The sequence below is a fragment of the Esox lucius genome, chromosome 24, assembly GCF_011004845.1.
Source record: "Esox lucius isolate fEsoLuc1 chromosome 24, fEsoLuc1.pri, whole genome shotgun sequence".
Lineage (NCBI taxonomy): Eukaryota > Metazoa > Chordata > Actinopteri > Esociformes > Esocidae > Esox > Esox lucius.
In genome coordinates, this window is record NC_047592.1 from 3,608,618 (window position 1) to 3,630,013 (window position 21,396).

The following is a 21,396-nucleotide window of genomic DNA, read 5'->3' on the forward strand; positions in this document are numbered from 1 at the left end:
CGTTAATTGACCACACAATCCACAATACAGGAAATGACGGGAAAAGGCTCAGCGCTGCCGTGAAAGTACTGAAAACAAGGGCACCAACATTATTTTTTGCACCTAATTTTGGGGAGATACATTTACAATTTGAGAAATACACAATTTTCGGTTTATTCACTTGAAACATTAATGCAGTATAATGGATTCCAGATGTTGGAAAGTTACAGTAACTCTCATTACATGCTTTGTTTACTTCTTTACAGTCATTTGTACTCGTTATTATCAAAGGTGCCAATCATTTTGGAGTGTACATAACCGCATACAGTAACACACAGCCCCACCCCATCTGACCCCGCCCACGCCCCTCGCCCCTCGACCCTCGACCCTAGACCTCCCATGGTCAAACCCAGAGGAAGCCACACCAGAACACGGCAGTGACGAAATCCATCAAAAATCTCATGATTGCACCTCTCGTTAAGTTATATGGCTTTTTCCATTCCCCACTTAAGCATGCAGCCCTGTTTGTTTTCACATAGATAATTATGTGTAAAATGGTTTTATAGTTAGTGCATATGTAAACAGTCGGGGTTAACAGGCGTATTTATTTAGACTGTTGTTATCACACACACACACACAGGAACACACGTCCTCGTTCTCCCATCATAAAGGGCCAGGCGGAGCCCTCTGGTATAGGTAGGCCTCACACGCGCTGATCTGGGATGACATTGCCCTTCCCTTGGTGATCACCTCAGATACTTTTTAAAATTAAAAGCAGCCTTGTAATCATCCATCTGAACTCTTTACTCATCTAAGAAGTCCTAACTTAATCATTGGTTAAGAATTTTTATTCTATTTTATTATCTTAATTTTTTCTGGAGCTGTATATACATTTTAACCACATAAAAGACCAGTCCTAACCTGAACCATTATATATTAACCCAACAACAGATCTAGGATCAGTCCTAACCTGGACCCAGTAGTATAGTGTTAGTTACAGTACTGATCTAGGATCAGTGTCTAGGGAGAACATTTATGATTCTCCTTAATACAAGGAATTAAAAACACATCAGCGGCCGGGCTTCATGCTGTGGTAGACTGTTCAAATTATTCAGTTACTACTAAATGTACTATTAAATATTTACTATTTAGTCACGTGTACCTCCGTTGTAAAAGTGAAACCTTGAAAATGCAATGTGTTTGTGTGTGGTTTTGTCTGTGTATGTTTGTTTATACGTGTGTGTGTGTGTGACAGAGGTTGAAGGTTGGCAGGGTTAGTTTTTGGTCTAATTGATTTGCCCAAACACAATTTCACCACCTCCACAAACAAACACTTGCGCACACAACACACACACAACACACATACAACACACACACAACATACACACACACAACACACACTCACAACACACACACACACAACACACACTCACAACACACACACAACACACACTCACAACACACACACACACAACACACACACACAGCACACTCACAACACACACAACACACACACAACACACAACACACACACAGTCACCACCTAAAGCCTTGCCTGACACCCTGTAGGGTATTTCCATTCACAGAATCTCACCACAGGATGAACTTTGTTTGAGATCTTAGACGTAACATCTCCCATCTGAGCTTTTGGGCTGTTCGTTCACACAATATGCTACGGGTTTTAACACTGATGTCAGTTCAGACGCTACGTTGCGCGTTTTAGCGCTGATGTCAGTTCAGATGCTACGTTGCGCGTTTTAGCGCTGATGTCAGTTCAGACGCTACGTTGCGCATTTTAGCGCTGATGTCAGTTCGTCAGGTAACAAGCCAGCTTGAGACACACTCTGTTCAACATTTATATAAATGACCGAAAGGACAAGACCGAAAGGACAAGATCCCGGATACAGGCGGCCGAAATGAGCTTTCTCCGCAGGGTGGCTGGGCGATCCCTTAGAGATAGGGTGAGAAGCTCGGTCACCCGGGAGGAGCTCAGAGTAGAGCCGCTGCTCCTCCACATTGAGAGGGGTCAGCTGAGGTGGCTTGGGCATCTGTTTCGGATGCCTCCGGAACGCCTTCCTGGGAAGGTGTTCTGGTCCCGTCCCACCGGAAGGAGACCCCGGGGAAGACCTAGGACACGCTGGAGGGACTATGTCTCCCGGCTGGCCTGGGAACGCCTCGGTGTCCCCCCGGAAGAGCTAGAGGAAGTGTCTAGGGAGAGGGATGTCTGGGCATCTCTGCTTACACTGCTGCCCCCGCGACCCAGCCCCGGATAAGCGGAAGATGATGGATGGATGGAGTTGACAGGAACCCTAGAAAGGTCTCTAAGCAGATGTATTGATCCACTAACTATCATCATCCAAAACAGTTGGGACAAGACCCACTAACTATCATCATCCACAATACAGTTGGGACTAGACCCACTATCAACATCCACAACACAGTTGGGATGATACTCACTAACTATCATCATCCACAACAGAGTTGGGACTGGACCCACTATCAACATCCACAACATAGTTGGGATGATACCCACTAACTATCATCGTCCACAACAGAGTTGGGACTGGACCCACTATCAACATCCACAACAGAGTTTGGATGATACCCACTAACTAGCATCATCCACAACAGAGTTGGGACTAGACCCACTATCAACATTCACAACAGAGTTGTGCCAAGACCCACTATCAACATCCACAACAGAGTTGGTACAAGACCCACTAACTATCATCATCCACAACAGAGTTGGGACTAGACCCACTATCAACATCCACAACAGAGTTAGGATGAGACCCACTGACTATCATCATCCAAAACAGAGTTAGGACTAGACCAACTAACTATTAACATCCACAACAGAGTTGGGACTGGACCCACTAACTATTAACATCCACAACAGAGTTGGGACTAGACCCACTATCATCATCCACAACAGAGTTGGGACTAGACCTAATAACTATCAACATCCACAACAGAGTTGGGACTAGAGCCACTAATTATCATCATCCACAACAGAGTTGGGACTAGACCAACTAACTATCATCATCCACAACAGAGTTGGGACTAGACCAACTAACTATCAACATCCATAACAGAGTTGGGACTAGACCAACTAACTATCAACATCCATAACAGAGTTGGGACTAGACCAACTAACTATCAACATCCATAACAGAGTTGGGACTAGACCAACTAACTATCAACATCCATAACAGAGTTGGGACTAGACCAACTAACTATCAACATCCATAACAGAGTTGGGACTAGACCAACTAACTATCAACATCCATAACAGAGTTGGGACTAGACCAACTAACTATCAACATCCATAACAGAGTTGGGACTAGACCAACTAACTATTAACATCCATAACAGAGTTGGGACTAGACCCACTAACTACCAACGTCCACAACAGTGTCGGGACTAGAGCCACTAATTATCATCATCCACACCAGAGATGTTACATTTCAAAACTACCAAATAGAAAGTGAATCTCAAACCATCAAAAACCAAGCCACCATCTACCAAGAGCAGCACAGTAAGACCCAAACAGAAAATGAGAAAACAGAAAGATAACTATTTGACACACTGGAAGGAATCACCCAAAGAACAGGGACAATTGGAAGCTAAGTTGCCCTAAACAGAGATTACACTGCAGCAGAATATCTGACCACTGTGACCCAAAGTCAAGAAGAATCTCAGCTGTGTACTGACTTTTGAGAGTAGCCTTGTTTTTAACACCGTATTGAAGTGAGAGAAGACACCAAAGAGGAAGAGGAAGAGACTGAGATATAAAGGAAGAGATGAAGAGATGAAAAGATGGAGGAAAGCAAAAAAGGGACAGTGTAGCGAGAAGGAGAGAGCGAGGGAGGAGGGAGGTAGAAAAGAAGGGAAACAGAAAAGAGAGAGAGGGAGGAATAGCGAGGGATAAAGGAAGAGAGAAAGAGCGAGAAATGGAAAGAGAAGAAAAATAAAGAAGTACGGGTCGAGAGTCAGAGGTAGCGAGACGCAGAAGGAGAAAAGAGGAAAAGGAAAAATAATAATTTAGGGAGCAAATGGAGGTGGAGAGTTATTTAACATCTGTAGAGGGTGCAGTTCAGATGAAGGTCAGCGGAGCATGTTAAACACACACACACACACACACCAGGTCGTAGGTTTGTGTTGCTTATTTGGGGGTCATGGTAAATTATTCCCGGGATTCTGTCTCTTTTCCAGGGAGCTGAAATGTACCTGTCTGTAATATCATGGTGTTATGCCCCCATGCCCCCACTTCCGCTAATATGCGTCCCAGACACACTCAGACAGAGAATCACAAACATACGGACACACATGGACACACACACACGCACACATTGGCACTTACACGCCTATACACACGTACACAAACACACACAAAGATACACATCAATTAGAAAGTGAAGAATCCCTGAGCTCACACAAACCATCTGGTTGTGAGAGTGGAGCGAGGGGGGGGGGGGGGCAGAGAGATGTAGGTCTGAGGGATGAAGGAAAGGTGAATGTATGGAGAAAGTGATTTTTCCCTAAATAAAAGTGTGTAATTGTGTGCGTGGAGACTATAATGTTGAGGATAATTGTGTTCTCTGTAACTGCCAGGTCTGTAGAGGCCTGTTAACTCCTGTGAGTATTTTCATGTACTATAAGTGTGTGTGTGTGTGTGTGGATTCACTTTTGCTTTTGAAGTATGTCCAGGTGTTATGACGTCTACATTTGACTTGAAAACCAGCCTCAGGGGGCGAAGCTGAAACATGGAGATGGGGAAAGATTGAGAAAAGCTCAATGGACTTTTGCTATTTATGAGTTTTATCAGTTTAATTTTCCAATGTACAGTGGGGAGAACAAGTATTTGATACACTGCTGATTTTGCAAGTTTTCCCACTTACAAAGCATCTAGAGGTCTGTAATTTTTATCACAGGTACTGTGAGTGAACAGAATCTAAAACAAAAATCCAGAAAATCACATTGTATGATTTTTAAGTAATTAATTTGCATTTTATTGCATGACATATGTATTTGATACATCAGAATAGCAGAACTTAATATTTGGTACAGAAACCTTTGTTTGCATTTACAGAGATCATACGTTTCCTGTAGTTCTTGACCAGGTTTTCACACACTGCAGCAGGGATTTTGACCCACTCCTCCATACAGACTTTCTCCAGATCCTTCAGGTTTCGGGGCTGTTGCTGGGCAATACGGACTTTCAGCTCCCTCCAAAGATTTTCTATTGGGTTCAGGTCTGGAGACTGGCTAGGCTACTCCAGGACCTTGAGATGCTTCTTACGGAGCCACTCCTTAGTTGCCCTGGCTGTGTGTTTCGGGTCGTTGTCATGCTGGAAGACTCAGCCACGACCCATCTTCAATGCTCTTACTGAGGGAAGGAGGTTGTTGGCCAAGATTTCGCGATACATGGCCCCATCCATCCTCCCCTCAATACGGTGCAGTCGTCCTGTCCCCTTTGCAGAAAAGCAAAGAATGATGTTTCCACCTCCATGCTTCACGGTTGGGATGGTGTTCTTGGGGTTGTACTCATCCTTCTTCTTCCTCCAAACACAGCGAGTGGAGTTTAGACCAAAAAGCTCTATTTTTGTCTCATCAGACCACATGACCTTCACTCATTCCTCCTCTGGATCATCCAGATGGTCATTGGCAAACTCGCGTTGGCTTGAGCAGGGGGACCTTGCGTGCACTGCAGGATTTTAATCCATGACGGCGTAATGTGTTACTAATGGTTTTCTTTGAGACTGTGGTCTCAGCTCTCTTCAGGTCATTGACCAGGTCCTGCCGTGTAGTTCTGGGCTGATCCCTCACCTTCCTCATGATCATTGATGCCCCACGAGGTGAGATCTTGCGTGGAGCCCCAGACCGTCATCTTGAACTTCTTCCATTTTCTAATAATTGCACCAACAGTTGTTGCCTTCTCACCAAGCTGATTGCCTATTGTCCTGTAGCCCATCCCAGCCTTGTGCAGGTTTACAATTTTGTCCCTGGAGCTGTGTTTCCCTACCCGGAGCTGTGTTTCCCTACCCGGAGCTGTGTTTCCCTGCCTGGAGCTGTGTTTCCCTTATTTGTAGAGATCTTGGCTAATACTGTACCTGTCAGTAATTGCGCTAAAATATATAGATGCTACCTTCAAATACTTTCACCCTTACCTTCAACCTATACCCCACATTTAACCTTTACCCTCTATATTTCAACTTTAACCTCAACCCCTACCTTTATGCTATACCTAAACCTATAAAAGACAAGGTGAAGCGGAGTCCCGTTTTTATATTCCCAGTGTCAAGCATTTTAATTTGATGTGAATTGAAACGTCTGAAACTGAAGTCAATGTGTGAGACCTGCTTAGTGTGTGTGTGTGTGTGTGTGTGTGTGTGAGTTGGGTTGCCAGCTCTTCAGAGGCTTATTGGGGGTGAGACTGGAACAACCAGAGCACTGCCCAGACACACAAGTTCTCTCTCAAGACACGTTTACTGTGTGTTAACCATTCTCCACAAAAACACCCCTCTGTCTGTGTGTGTGTCTGTCTGTGTGTGTGTGTGTGTGTGTCTGTCTGTCTGTGTGTGTGTGTGTGTGTGTGTGTGTGTGTGTCTGTTTGTTCGTGACCATCGCCTCTCCATGAACCTCCAAACTCCTTTTATCCCCATCTCCTGTGTTTTTCTTTTTTCCATTCTGTCTTTTTTCGCCTGGTCCTGTGATCCATCTCTCCCTGGTTATACAGAGCCGTGATTCACGCCCAATTAATGTTCTGTTTCGTCTCAGAGCCCGACGGATCATTTCACCCAGTGCCGTGGTGTCCGTGAGTGTGTGTGTCCGAAGTGGAACACACACAGGAGTGTGTTTGGTGGGAGAACGGGCCGTGTCGGTGGTGTGGTTGCCAACTCACCAGGGTGTTGGATGACTGAGACTGAGGCCCCGTTGGTTGATGTCATTAAATGACGGAGACACACTGACAACAGATACGCTACAAAAACGCAGCAGCCGAGTTCTGACTGAGTATAACGAGCCACTGGATGTGATACATCAGCATAACCCAGATTACTGGCATGGCGATTTCTTCACCAAATTCTGGAAAGCATTGTCTCTTCCTCTCTAGCTCCATTAAATTCTACCAAATTATTCCCGGCATTATCTCTTTCAGCCAGAACAACTGTCCTATATCAATCTAATTCAACTAGAACCACGTCCCTAGACCCATCTAGTTAGAATAGAACAAGGAAACAAAATGTGAAAAATAGAGATGTTTATAAGTGGTGTTTGTATTCTTCACGAAAGGTATTTGTATTTTTCCGTTTCAGTTGCAAAACGTTAAAGTTACAACTAAATTTATTTTGGCTGAATAAGTATGTTAATAAGCATGTTTATTTGACTTGTTGCCAAATACATCAACAAAATCAACTAACCAGCTTCAAAACAATTCTAAAGCTAGAGGGGATTTGAATGAAAGTGGTGTTTCATTTAATTTTGTTAATCTTATGTTACCAGGAAAGTATGACCATATGACTGAGAACAAATAAACTCATTGGACAGGAAAGTTGTTGACAGAGTGTTTTACAAACTTTTTAAAAGAAATTATATACACACTTATAAGTCCTTTTTATGAGGATTATGGGCATTTAAAAAGTGTATTATATTATTATATTTTTTTTTTTTTAAACGTTAAACTTAACAGATCTGTTGACCCCTGCTGACCTCATTCTACAGCTTTACTCTACAGACAGCTTCTTCAGGCTTTTGGTGCTTTCAAGACAACTGGAAACTTCAAAAAAGAATGAGGTCAAATGAAGACGCCAGTGATCTTCAGGTTGGAAACCCAGAGCTCTAGGATGTTGTGGATGATTTTCCATCGTGTTAGTCCAAGTCGGGTGACCGTTCAAAAAAGATATTTTGCGGTTTCTTTTTTCTTTCTTTGTTGTTGTCTGGATAGTCGGAGGTCAGATATTTCTGAGATCCCATTTCTGATCCCATTTTCAACACACCATTACCTCTGGAACACACGTGGTAACTTCCTGTTCAAACTTCCAAGTTCACCTGACAGGCCTGGGTCATGGAGACAGAGCGTCCGCATCCTGTACAGTTCCCATCTAAGTGTCTGTGAACACACGGCCATTGAGATCTCCATTTTGAATGACGTCTTCACAGGAACACGGAGATTGACTCTAACAGGGGGATTAGGAGGGATCAGTTAATCAGGTTGGGAGTTCAGTTGAGGACTATATTAAAATGTCAGAACCCGTCAATGGCGCTGCTAAGAAATAAAAATCTGGTCACAGGTCACATGATCGGGGTCACAAGGTCACAGCAGGATAAAGCTCCTTCAGAGTCAGAGAGCAGTTATGTCGCCTTGTTCCAGGGCACAACAAAAGACTTGTTTTGCCTTGTCAGCTTGGGGATTAGAACCCCAGACCTTTCGGTTACTGGCCCCACTATCTTGACTGACAGACCGTCCACTGACCCTGATGGCAAATAAAACACCAGGCATCTGAACTTGGATACGATTTATTTAGAGTACAGTCATAAGACTCATATATCTATTGCCATGAAAACAGACTTATCGGTGCATTTATATTGTGTATGGAGTACATAGAGCAGGCAATACAGACTGATAATAAAAGGCAACGTGATTCTTTGGAGAAGAGTTGAAGACAGAGTGGAAGGCAGAGTTTATAACAGACTAGAAGGCAGAGTTTATAACAGACTAGAAGGCAGAGTTTATAACAGACTAGAAGGCAGAGTTTATAACAGACTACAAGGCAGAGTTTATAACAGACTAGAAGGCAGAGTTTATAACAGAGTAGAAGACAGAGTAGAAGGCAGACTAGATAACAGAGTAGAAGGCAGAGTTGAATAAAGATGAAGACAGACATTTAGTCATTTCATTCCTTAATTCAGACCAGGTGTGTAGAAGGTAAACCTGAAATGACCTTGTCAGGAGTTTGGGATGGGTTCCCTTTCATGATAAAGACCAAAGTAGAACTGTCTGGATGTGTGTAGAGTTGCAGAGTTCGTCCCAAAGGCTTCAGGGTATACAGACATGGTTTAACAGCTAAGGCTTTCAGATGTCCCGGACTCAAAGCCCAGTTACAATCCAACCGTTCATTTCACTTTGGATCTCCAGGCGTAGCGGCTCAGAAGCGTGAAGCATTAACAGCAAAGGGTTTTTAATGAGGCCGTCGCATATTTAAAGCCACACTCTCCATTTCTTTAACATAACATAGTAGCTGCCCCGCCCCCGTTTTTGGTAAGAAGCAGAGCGGCTATCAGTCAGACTTAGGAGGACCTATGTCATTCAATCAGTTAAAGCTATGTAGATATACCAGCCATGATCAAACAAAGGTCTCATTTGAATAGAGGGTTTGGATCTGGCGTCATAGTGTCCAAAGTATTGGGGTCTCTGCTTCGAAGGCCCCCATTTGACAGCCAGCATCAGCGCAGCACAGAGTTGTGGAGAGTGAATGAAAACACCCACGTTGCCCAAGAGCAGCAGCGCTGAGGAACACCACTCCTCCATACCTGCCAATCGCCTCCATCACAGTGTTCATTGGTTGCCTGCACAGCGTTTCTGGAGAAGCCTAGTGCTGTACGACGTGTTGGCTCCTCCTCCCGGCATGCAGCAAGGCACACGTTCTAACATGAACTTAATGCTCGGGAGAAAACACACACACGCACAGAATGGTCGAGGTCAGAGCAGTCGGACTAATCCACCTGAAATGTGTGTGTGACCCCGAAAATCAACCTGATACGACGCCTGGAAAAAAAAAAAACTTTAAACACTTACACACCCAGACAAACCGGCTGAACGTGCTTGATGTCATTTAGTTAATGCCGAACAGTAGGAGGCTGCTTTTATCTCCGTCTCCTTTGCTTAACAACCATGAGAGTTCTGTGTGTACTGGTGTGTGTGTGTGTGTCTAACAGCAGGGTGTCTGATAACAACCCGCTCGGAGCACTGAGAACAAATCCAGGACTTAACCCAGAACAGGGAATGGGAGACAGTAGACAGGAAGTGATGGACGGAGGGGGCAGATCTAATCCTCTTCTCTGCATGAAGGAAAGAAGCTCCTAGCTGTGAAAAGAGGGGAAGGTGTTTTCTTCTCGTCCCAACAACAAGATTGGAAAGGCAGAGAAAGACCAAGGAAGGGGTAGAGAAGGGGAGGGCTGGATGAGAGACGGGGAGGGTTGGATGAGAGACGGGGAGGGTTGGATGAGAGACTGGGAGGGTTGGATGAGAGACGGGGAGGGTTGGATGAGAGACGGGGAGGGTTGGATGAGAGACGGGGAGGGTTGGATGAGAGACGGGGAGGGCTGGATGAGAGACGGGGAGGGCTGGATGAGAGACGGGGAGGGTTGGATGAGAGACGGGGAGGGCTGGATGAGAGACGGGGAGGGTTGGATGAGAGACGGGGAGGGCTGGATGAGAGACGGGGAGGGTTGGATGAGAGACGGGGAGGGTTGGATGAGAGACGGGGAGTCTGCGTTAAAGAGAGGGAGATAAAGAGAGAGAGATATTGAAGGGGAAACAAGGAATCAAAGAGCAAACAGGCATCAGAACCTGAGCGCACACGGACTGATTGAGACACTGTATTTCACTGTATTTCACTGCATTGTAGATATTATTTGGGGAAACCCTGATGACAGTTCTGACATCAAAGAGAGGCCCCAGATGGATGGGAGAGCCGGGCCGAAGGGTTGGAGCTGGGAAACCGTAGCTCTCAGCTGGGGTGTGACATTTCTTCTCTGGGGTGTGTGTGTTACGGCCAGACTACAGAGCCATGTGAAGGATGTGGAGGACAATGAGATCTCCATGTGGCATTTCAACACGTCACGTGTTTCATCTTGATAGGTAAAGTGTCATTCCCTTTCACATCTCTTCGCTTTAGCGCTTCACAATCTCTCTCCCTTCTCCATTGCTGTTTCTTTGGTTTTCTGTATCTCTCATTTTCTCTCTTCTCACCTCCTTTCTTCTCTCCTCCTCTCGTTCTCCTTTTTCTGGGTCTTTCTTCAGTTCTTTCATTATGTAGTTGGCTTGGCTGCTCCACTGAATGGGCCCACCATTTTCATAGCAGCATAGTTCTGTGGGGATGGTGGGGGGGGGGGGGTTAGTAATCACTGCTTATATTACACACACACACACACACATACACATACACATGACCACACACACACACACACACACACACATACACACACACATACACACACACATACACATGACCACACACACACACACACACACATACACATGACCACACACACACACACACACACACACATACACACACACATACACACACACATACACATGACCACACACACACACACACACACATACACATGACCACACACACAAATGTACACACATCTGAAAAAAAATCTGAAACATTCCTACCTAACAATCATAAAGCTTATCTGTATTGAATTTCTAATCCTAATCTTTCATCACTGATATTAGGAAACAACCACCTGACACACACACACACACACCGCCACTCAACATACACACACCCACTCTACATACACACACACACACACACACAGCCACTCAACATACACACACAGCCACTCTACATACACACACACACACACACACCGCCACTCAACATACACACACCCACTCTACATACACACACACACACAGCCACTCAACATACACACACACCCACTCTACATACACACTCACACACAGCCACTCTACATACACACACACACACACACAGCCACTCAACATACACACACAGCCACTCTACTTACACACTCACACACAGCCACTCAACATACACACACAGCCACTCTACATACACACTCACACACCGCCACTCAACACACACACCCACACACACCCACTCTACATACACACACACACACAGCCACTCTACATACACACACACACCGCCACTCAACATACATACACACACACACACCGCCACTCAACATACACACACACACCGCCACTCAACATACACACACACACACACACAGCCACTCTATATACACACACACACCCACTCTAAAAACACACACACACCGCCACTCAACATACACACACATACCGCCAATCAACATACACACACACACACACACAGCCACTCTACATACACACACACACCCACTCTAAAAACACACACACACCGCCACTCTAAATACACACACACAAACACACACACACTCTCCACACACACACAAACCGCCACTCTACATACACACACGCACACACACACACACGTACACACACCACCACTCTCCACACACACACATCGCCACACTAAATACACCCACACACTGTCCACACACACACACACCGCCACTCTACATACACACACATCCCCACACTCATCTCTCGATCCCTTGATCCCTGTGTAATACTCACTGGGAAGGAGTAGAGGAAGACTCCGATGAAGAGGAATAGGAGGAAAAGGATGATGAAGAGTAGGATGAAGAATTTATATCTTCCCCAGAGAATGTACTTTATTGTCTTGTAGGGAGAAGAGAACCACAGGAAGGACGTCTCAGGACGACTGTAGAGAAGGAGAGAGAGGGAGAGGAGAATTAGGGAAGGAGAGGATGTCTGTATGTCTGTTGTGTCTGTGGTTTTGTCTGTGCTCACTGTGGCGCCTCCAGGAAAGGGTTCATGTTGGGTTCGTCTCTCCCCAGTCCAGCTGGTCTCTCCTCCTGCTCCTGCTCAGGAACTATCTCCAAAGACATCTCCACCTTCCCCTGAGAGGGAGGGCCGAGAGGGGAGAGAGAGGGAGAGATGAGAGATGAGAGAAAGAGGGAGGGAAGAGAGATGAGAGATGAGAGAAAGAGGGAGGGAAGAGAGATGAGAGATGGAGAGAGAGAGAGAGAGAGGGAGAGATGAGAGATAAGAGGGAGGGAAGAGAGATGAGAGAGAGAGATAGAGGGAGAGATGAGAGATGAGAGGGAGGGAAGAGAGATGAGAGAGAGAGAGATAGAGGGAGAGATGAGAGAGAGAGGGAGAGATGAGAGAGAGAGGGAGAGATGAGAGAGAGAGAGAGATGGAGAGGGGGGGTCCAGAAGTAAAATGAGGATTGTGTTTGGTTTGTATCCTTGTTCTATGCATTTGACCCTGAGGTCTCGAGGACACGTGTACTCACAGCGATGACCTTCTCTCCACTGCCGTCACAGACACACGGCCACCAGCCCTTCACCGTCTTCTGTTCGAACAGGGACACGGTCTTGTCCGGCTCCTGGGTCAGGGTGGACAGGGAACACTTCTCAGGGGACTTGGCCGGACGCGGCATGTGTTGGAGATCCAACTCCACGCAGCCTGGGGAGAACACAGCAGGGTTTTAACAAGGTGGGGGGCAGGGAGGACCACAGAGACAGACTGATAGGCAGGTAGAAGGATGGGGAGGGAGGGAGGGAGGGAGGGAGGGGGTGGGGGGTGAGGAGGACCACAGAGACAGACTGATAGGCAGGTAGAAGGATGGGGAGGGAGGGAGGGAGGGGGTGGGGGGTGAGGAGGACCACAGAGACAGACTGATAGGCAGGTAGAAGGATGGGGAGGGAGGGAGGGAGGGGGGTGGGGGGTGAGGAGGACCACAGAGACAGACTGATAGGCAGGTAGAAGGATGGGGAGGGAGGGAGGGAGGGAGGGAGGGAGGGGGGTGGGGGGTGGGGAGTGAGGAGGAAAAGAGTCACCTGCGAATGTCCACCTGTTTTAATCGACTGAACGTATGAATGTCTTAGTGAGCGCAGCCTGCCTCCTCTCTAGGTTTCTTCCAAGCAGACTCAGTGTAAGACGCCGTGTCTGTGAACATGCAAGCTTCCAGCATCTAGTGCGACGCTACAGGCCAGCGGGGACGTCTCTGAGAAGACTCATGACACCATGGGACTCATGACACCACGGGACTCATGACACCATGGGACTCATGACACCACGGGACTCAGCGGGGCTTCAGGGGCACAAGGCCAAATGACATCAAAAAAGGTTGTGATCCATTGATTTACCAGAGTGACTTATTTTCATATGGTTTCCTTGCTCTGTTAGGATGTTTTTAGAAGCACTTTGTAAAAGTGCTGACGTGAAAAGTGCCTTATGAAATGTATTTGATCGACTGAGAGAGATCGCAAAGAGAAGAGAGATGGGAGAGAAAGACAGACAGAAGGAGGACGAAAGAGTGGTAGATGTTTGAAAAGTGAGAGGGGGGATTAGAAGAGAGGGATGGAAGGTTAGAGAAGATTGAAACAGGGTTTGAGAGGGAGACGGGGATAGAGAGAGAGAGGGAGAGAGGGAGAGAGGGAGAGAGGGAGGGCTAGAGAAGAGGGGGAGGGAGAGTGAGAGAGAGGGTTCATTAGAGAAGGGAGAGATGGAAGCTTAGGAAAGAGAGAGAAGAGGGAGAGGGGGGGGGGCTAGAGAAGAGAGGGAGAAAAGAGGGAGAGAGGGGGTCATAATGTCAGAAAAACTGACACCGCCCCTCAAAATGTGCTGACAGTAAAATGAAACAAAAACAATAATTAACAAGATATATGCTACCTACAGTACAGTATACTGGAAAAGATATAGCACTGAAACCCACTCACACACACACACACACAGGCACTAAGACACACACACACACACACACACACACATATATAGACACTAAGACACACACACACACACACACACAGGCACTAAGACACACACAGGCACTAAGACACACACACACACACAGGCACAAAGACACACACACACAGGCACAAAGACACACACACACACACAGGCACTAAGACACACACACACAGGCACTAAGACACACACACACACACACACACACAGGCACTAAGACACACACACACAGGCACTAAGACACACACACAGGCACTAAGACACACACACACACAGGCACTAAGACACACACACAGGCACTAAGACACACACACACACAGGCACTAAGACACACACATAGAATGTTTTCACAGCAGATGAACTTCTTGATCAACTGTGAAAACCTCCACAGAGGACTGTGTTGTACAGGGCTGAGATCAGGAGACCAACTCCTGCACTGGCACAGGTAGACACACACACACACGTACACACACACACACACACGTACAGAGACACAGGTACACATCAGGTTCCTATCAGTAGTATGTTTTTACTGGTTCTGCTCCTGTAATGTCAGAAATGACTAACGAGGCATTTAACTGACCGGTGGTTGGGACATGAATGGAGTGATGGAGGGGAAGACTAGGCTGTGAAGAAGAGAGGGAGGGTGGAGGGGTAGAGGGAGGGTGGAGGGGTAGAGGGAGGGTGGAGGGTGGGTGGAGGGGTAGAGGGAGGGTGGAGGGTGGGTGGAGGGGTAGAGGGAGGGTGGATAGAGGGAGGGTGGAGGGGTAGAGGGAGGGTGGAGGGGTAGAGGGAGGGTGGAGGGTGGGTGGAGGGGTAGAGGGAGGGTGGATAGAGGGAGGGTGGAGGGGTAGAGGGAGGGTGGAGGGGTAGAGGGAGGGAGGGTGGAGGGAGGGAGGTTGGTGGAGGGTGGAGGGGTAGAGGGAGGGTGGATAGAGGGAGGGTGGAGGGGTAGAGGGAGGGTGGAAGGAGGGAGGGAGGGAGGGAGGAGGCAGTGTGGAGGGACAGACAGGGAGGAGTTTGCTATGGGGTGTGTAATGGGCTTGCTAATGCCTCTCTTCAACTGGACAGACAGACAGGATATTACCCAGGAAGTCGTCAAAGGAGAACTTGTCGTTGTCCCAGATCTGAATAGTGAGTTTAGGAGGAATCTTTATCTCGTTCTTGTCCAAACTCCAGAAGTGCTCCTGAGAGAAGGAGGAAGCAGGAGAGAATATGGGGGAAGGAGAGAGGATCAAGGGAGTGGAGGAGGAGTAGAGAGAAGGCGGAGATGAGGACGAGATTATAGGAGAGATGAAGAAGAGGGGAGTTTGAGGAGGAGTGGAGATGAGGAGGTGGGGTGGAGGAGATTAGGAGAGGAGAAAAAGAGGGGAGTCAAGGAGGAGTGGAGAGGAGGAGGTGGGTTGGAGGAGATTAGGAGAGGGGGACAGAAGAAGTCAAACAGCATAGTAACACCAACTGGTCACAACTTTCCTTACAGCACAGTGATGTGTGTGTTGTCAACACTACACCCCTCTGTGAGACAGGGCATACATAGACTAAGACACACACACACACACAATAATGATTGATACGGTCTCCAACACTGAGTAGATAATGAAGACTTCACAGATACACATTACACAGTTGTGTTTAGATTCATTTGGCTGAAGACAATGACTATTGTACACACACACACACAAACACACACAAACTAACACACACATCCTGACAACCACATTCACACACCTTAACAACCATGCGCACGGACAGAAACACAAAATAAACACTGGATATTTTTTCCCCGGGGAGTTTCAGCGGCGGTGTTTTTGGGGGCCCTTCTATATCAGACCGTTTGAGTCACCCGTTCCGTGACGGCCGTGTCAAACCGGAGGGCGTGCTGAGTGAGGTCAGTGTCTGAGGCTGGCCGAGATCTTAACGTGTGCCTGCAAGTCGGATGGAGTCCGACCGTGTAGCGTGTTGCCATTTAAAGGCTTCTGATACTAGTGACATCACATGCACACACTCAGAGGAATAAAAGAGTTGCCCCCGCATCACAAGTCATCGCTCCATCAATTCTTCCATCCATGGCTCCGCCCGTCCCTCCGTCCCTGAATCCTCCCCCCCCCCCTCTCCTCCATTTCTTGCTCCTCCTCACCTTTCTGTCGATGATACAGAGCTGTTCAGCAGGGAGGAAGTGGAAAGGAAACAGGAAGCGCCAGTTGAAGTTACCCTCTCCTCCTAACGAGCGATAGTGGACATCCGTCTTCTGCTTGTTGTCCTCATGGCCATGAAGCCACCTGGAACACAATGTGCAACCTCAACATGAAACCCCGCCCCTTTTAAACCAATCCAGCCACCTGGAACACAACGTGCAACCTCAACATGAAACCCCGCCCCTTTTAAACCAATCCAGCCACCTGGAACACAACGTGCAACCTCAACATGAAACCCCGCCCCTTTTAAACCAATCCAGCCACCTGGAACACAACGTGCAACCTCAACATGAAACCCCGCCCCTTTTAAACCAATCCAGCCATCTAGAACACAACGTGCAACCTCAACATGAAACCCCACCCCTTTTAAACCAATCCAGCCACCTGGAACACAACGTGCAACCTCAACATGAAACCCCGCCCCTTTTAAACCAATCCAGCCATCTAGAACACAACGTGCAACCTCAACATGAAACCCCGCCCCTTTTAAACCAATCCAGCCATCTAGAACACAACGTGCAACCTCAACATGAAACCCCGCCCAATTTAAACCAATCCAGCCACCTGGAACACAACGTGCAACCTCAACATGAAACCCCGCCCCTTTTAAACCAATCCAGCCATCTAGAACACAACGTGCAACCTCAACATGAAACCCCGCCCCTTTTAAACCAATCCAGCCATCTAGAACACAACGTGCAACCTCAACATGAAACCCCGCCCAATTTAAACCAATCCAGCTGACATGCACTAATGTGAGCTCCCAGAGCAGTTTTCATTTGTTGTTTGGCTGAAATGGTCCGGGGTAATTCTAAATTCTCTCGAGAGGCTGTGGGGGGACATGAAGCCGACCGTCCAAGAAACTCCCTTAAGGTGACGTTAGAAAGGGTTCTCAAAATACAAACCAAATAATCATACACTTAAAACACTAGAGCTATTTTTCTATCAGGTAGTTATGACATGTTATTAATACATGAGTTATTGTCCTATCTGGTAGTTATGACATTTTATTAATACATGAGCTGTTGTACTATCAGGTGGTTAAGACGCTATTTATACATGAGTTACTGGCCGATCAGGTAGTTATGACATGTTATTATTATATGAGTTGTTGTCTTATCAGGTAGTTATGACATGTTATTAACACGAGCTCTCATCCTATCAGGTTTTTATGACATGTTATTACCCCTTAACATAGATGTCACTCATTTTATCCCCGGTGAGGCTGACATCATCCAGGATGACATCACTGGTGTTCCATATGATACAGCGCAGGAAGAACCTGGAGGTCAGGAAAAGGGGGGGGGTTCATTATGACTGAAGTACACATGAATAATTGATGACAATTATAAAAGAATCCCAAACTATCATCTTTTTGGAATGTATTTATTATTTGAATCCCAGTCAATTGGAAGTTAATCAGATGACCCTTTGACCTTACTTCTTAGGCCTGCGGGGAGTGATGTTGAAGGGGGGTCCGGGGGGGCCAAGGAACTTGGGGAAGAGATCAACCCACAGCTGCAGTTTCCCCTGATGGACAGGACAAAAAAACAGTCACAGACAGGTATATATACTAATATATATATACAGCTTCGGAAAAAATTAAGAGACCACTGCACCTTTTACTTTCCAAAAAAGTTGAAAAGGAAGGTTTTGAGTGAGGAACAGAAGGGTTAAAATTAAGAGACCACTGCAAATTCAAAACATTCCTTTTCAACTTTTTTGGAAAGGAAAGAAAAGGCTGTAGTGGTCTTTACATTTTTTCCGGGGGTGTATATAGGAGGTATGGAAAAAAAACAAAAAAGCAGCCAGTCAGAAAAACAGGAATATCAATAACCAACCAATCACGTTAGAGGGACGCCGTTGCACAGACACAAACGACCAGAAGATTGAAATGATGCAACACAGAGTCAACCAATCGTAACACATCTTCTCTAACAAAACAGTAAATGATTTAACAAAACTAGCTGAGACCGGCGTAATCCAGGTATATTCTGTCTGGCTGCTGGAGACCTCAAAGAGGTTTGTCCACCTGTTCTATGTCTGGCTGTAGGGGATTGTACAGATATGTGTGTGTGTGAGTGTGTGTGTGTGTGTGTGTTTGTTCACCTGTTCTATGTCTGGCTGTAGGGAATTGTACAGTGATGTGTGTGTGTGTGTGTGTGTGTTAGTCCACCTATTCTATGTCTGGCTGTAGGGGATTGTACAGAGTTGTGCGTGTATGTGTGTGTGTGTGTGTGTTTGTCCACCTGTTCCATGTCTGGCTGTAGGGGATTGTACAGCGATGTACACTCACCTAAAGGATTATTAGGAACACCATACTAATACTGTGTTTGACCCCCTTTCGCCTTCAGAACTGCCTTAACTCTACGTGGCATTGATTCAACACAGTGCTGAAAGCATTCTTTAGAAATGTTGGCCCATATTGATAGGATAGCATCTTGAAGTTGATGGAGATTTGTGGGATGTACATCCAGGGCACGAAGCTCCCGTTCCACCACATCCCAAAGATGCTCTATTGGGTTGAGATCTGGTGACTGTGGGGGCCATTTCAGTACAGTGAACTCATTGTCATGTTCAAGAAACCAATTGGAAATTATTCAAGCTTTGTGACATGGTGCATTATCCTGCTGGAAGTAACCATCAGAGGATGGGTACATGATGGTCATAAAGGGATGGACATGGTCAGAAACAATGCTCAGGTAGGCTGTGGCATTTAAAAGATGCCCAATTGGCACTAAGGGGCCTAAAGTGTGCCAAGAAAACATCCCCCACACCATTACACCACCACCACTAACCTGCACAGTGGTAACAAGGCATGATGGATCCATGTTCTCATTCTGTTTACGCCAAATTCTGACTCTACCATCTGAATGTCTCAACAGTACTCGAGACTCATCAGACCAGGCAACATTCTTCCAGTATTCAACTGTCCAATTTTGGTGAGCTTGTGCAAATTGTAGCCTCTTTTTCCTATTTGTAGTGGAGATGAGTGGTACCCGGTGGGCTCTTCTGCTGTTGTAGACCATCCGCCTCAAGGTTGTGCGTGTTGTGGCTTCACAAATGCTTTGCTGCATACCTCGGTTGTAACGAGTGGTTATTTCAGTCAAAGTTGCTCTTCTATCAGCTTGAATCAGTCGGCCCATTCTCCTCTGACCTCTAGCATTAACAAGGCATTTTCGCCCACAGGACTGCCACATACTGGATGTTTTTCCCTTTTCACACCATTCTTTGTAAACCCTAGAAATGGTTGTGCGTGAAAATCCCAGTAACTGAGCAGGTTGTGAAATACTCAGACCGGCCCGTCTGGCACCAACAACTATGCCACGCTCAAAATTGCTTAAATCACCTTTCTTTCCCATTCTGACATTCAGTTTGGAGTTCAGGAGATTGTCTTGACCAGGACCACACCCCTAAATGCATTGAAGCAAATGCCATGTGATTGGTTGATTAGATAATTGCATTAATGAAAAATTTAACAGGTGTTCCTAATAATCCTTTAGTGTGAGTGTATGTGTGTGTGTGTGTGTGTGTTTGTCCACCTGTTCTATGTCTGGCTGTAGGGGACTGTACAGCGGTCGTGTTTCCACGTGCTCTGGCACAAGCCCCTGTCTACGGAGGATGAACAGGCAGAGACGCTCCTGTAGGGGTCCAAGGTGAGGGCTGGGGGGGCTTGCATCATCTGGAGAACACACACACACACAGGTCAGGGGTGAGTTGTTTTGTGGTTGAATTAAGGCCACACTAACCAACTTGACAATCTCAGTTAGGTTGGCAGGTGCCCAAGCTATCTTAAGGAATTTGTTAGAGCATTATGAGAACCGTGACATCCCTGCTGACGAAACCTCCCCCTCCATGTTCACTGCTCGTGGGGCATCCCAGTCAAGGTCTGACCCTACACTCAAGAGGTCAGCTTGGTGGAAACAAATGATGGTTTTAGACCACTGCACCACCAGGGAGGTCCAATAATAAAAGGTTTTCATGGAACTATTTCTCTCCCATAATACTGGTTGTTGGATAGTGTCTGTTTAGCTTCCATTCCCGTCCATGTACTCCAAGTCATGGGCCAAGGATTCGTTTGGCAGCGACAGGTAGGACAAGGAGTGGAATGGAAGCTGAAATGTCTGCCAGCCACGCTATAATACCAGGGAGCTGTATCTCTTTGTGTCATGTTCACCAAGACATGTGGTTTAGAAGAGAAAATGTATAACTATTTAGAGTAGACTGTAATACAATAAAGTAAACAATCAAAAAGTAAGTTATGCATGAAATTATAGTCAATCAAAAAGTGATCACAGCAGAAACAAACGTGTAATGAAGTGGTGCAATAAAAAAAGTGAGCTGTGCGTAAGAAAATAAACATTCTAGCTTCAGTAGAACTTGTAATAGTGCCTTTGTTCATAGGCTGAAATTCAGCCCTCTGCCCTTCAGTTCTTATATGGACGGAGCAGTGGAGGCCAATTCATAAGTGCCCCTGGGTCTGCCGTTTGGCAAATTAGAGCTGCCATTTATGGCACTTAAGGGTGACCGTCTGTGGTACTGGTGCCCATTGCTGTGGGCGTGGCTGGACCAAAGGCCACGGCAACGTTTGGTTGGCGAGCTCGTGGAACATTCTTTCATGTGAGGCTTGCAAGG

General features: G+C 46.4%; 1 protein-coding gene across 9 annotated transcripts in view; it reads right to left on the reverse strand.

The window, feature by feature from the left end:
* Positions 1-8,480: 8,480 nt before the first annotated feature.
* Positions 8,481-21,396, reverse strand: part of dysf (dysferlin, limb girdle muscular dystrophy 2B (autosomal recessive)) — a 76,539-nt gene continuing 63,623 nt past the window's right edge. For all 9 annotated transcript variants that reach the window (XM_034290278.1, XM_034290276.1, XM_034290279.1 and 6 more), the window contains 9 exons: positions 20,304-20,443; positions 18,203-18,291; positions 17,948-18,043; positions 16,704-16,845; positions 15,654-15,753; positions 13,110-13,282; positions 12,602-12,711; positions 12,365-12,512; positions 8,481-11,070 (listed from right to left, as the gene is read on the reverse strand). In XM_034290278.1, coding sequence (XP_034146169.1) covers positions 11,011-11,070; positions 12,365-12,512; positions 12,602-12,711; positions 13,110-13,282; positions 15,654-15,753; positions 16,704-16,845; positions 17,948-18,043; positions 18,203-18,291; positions 20,304-20,443 — 1,058 coding nt within the window. In that variant the 3' untranslated portion in view covers positions 8,481-11,010. The remainder of the gene's footprint in view (positions 11,071-12,364; positions 12,513-12,601; positions 12,712-13,109; positions 13,283-15,653; positions 15,754-16,703; positions 16,846-17,947; positions 18,044-18,202; positions 18,292-20,303; positions 20,444-21,396) is intronic.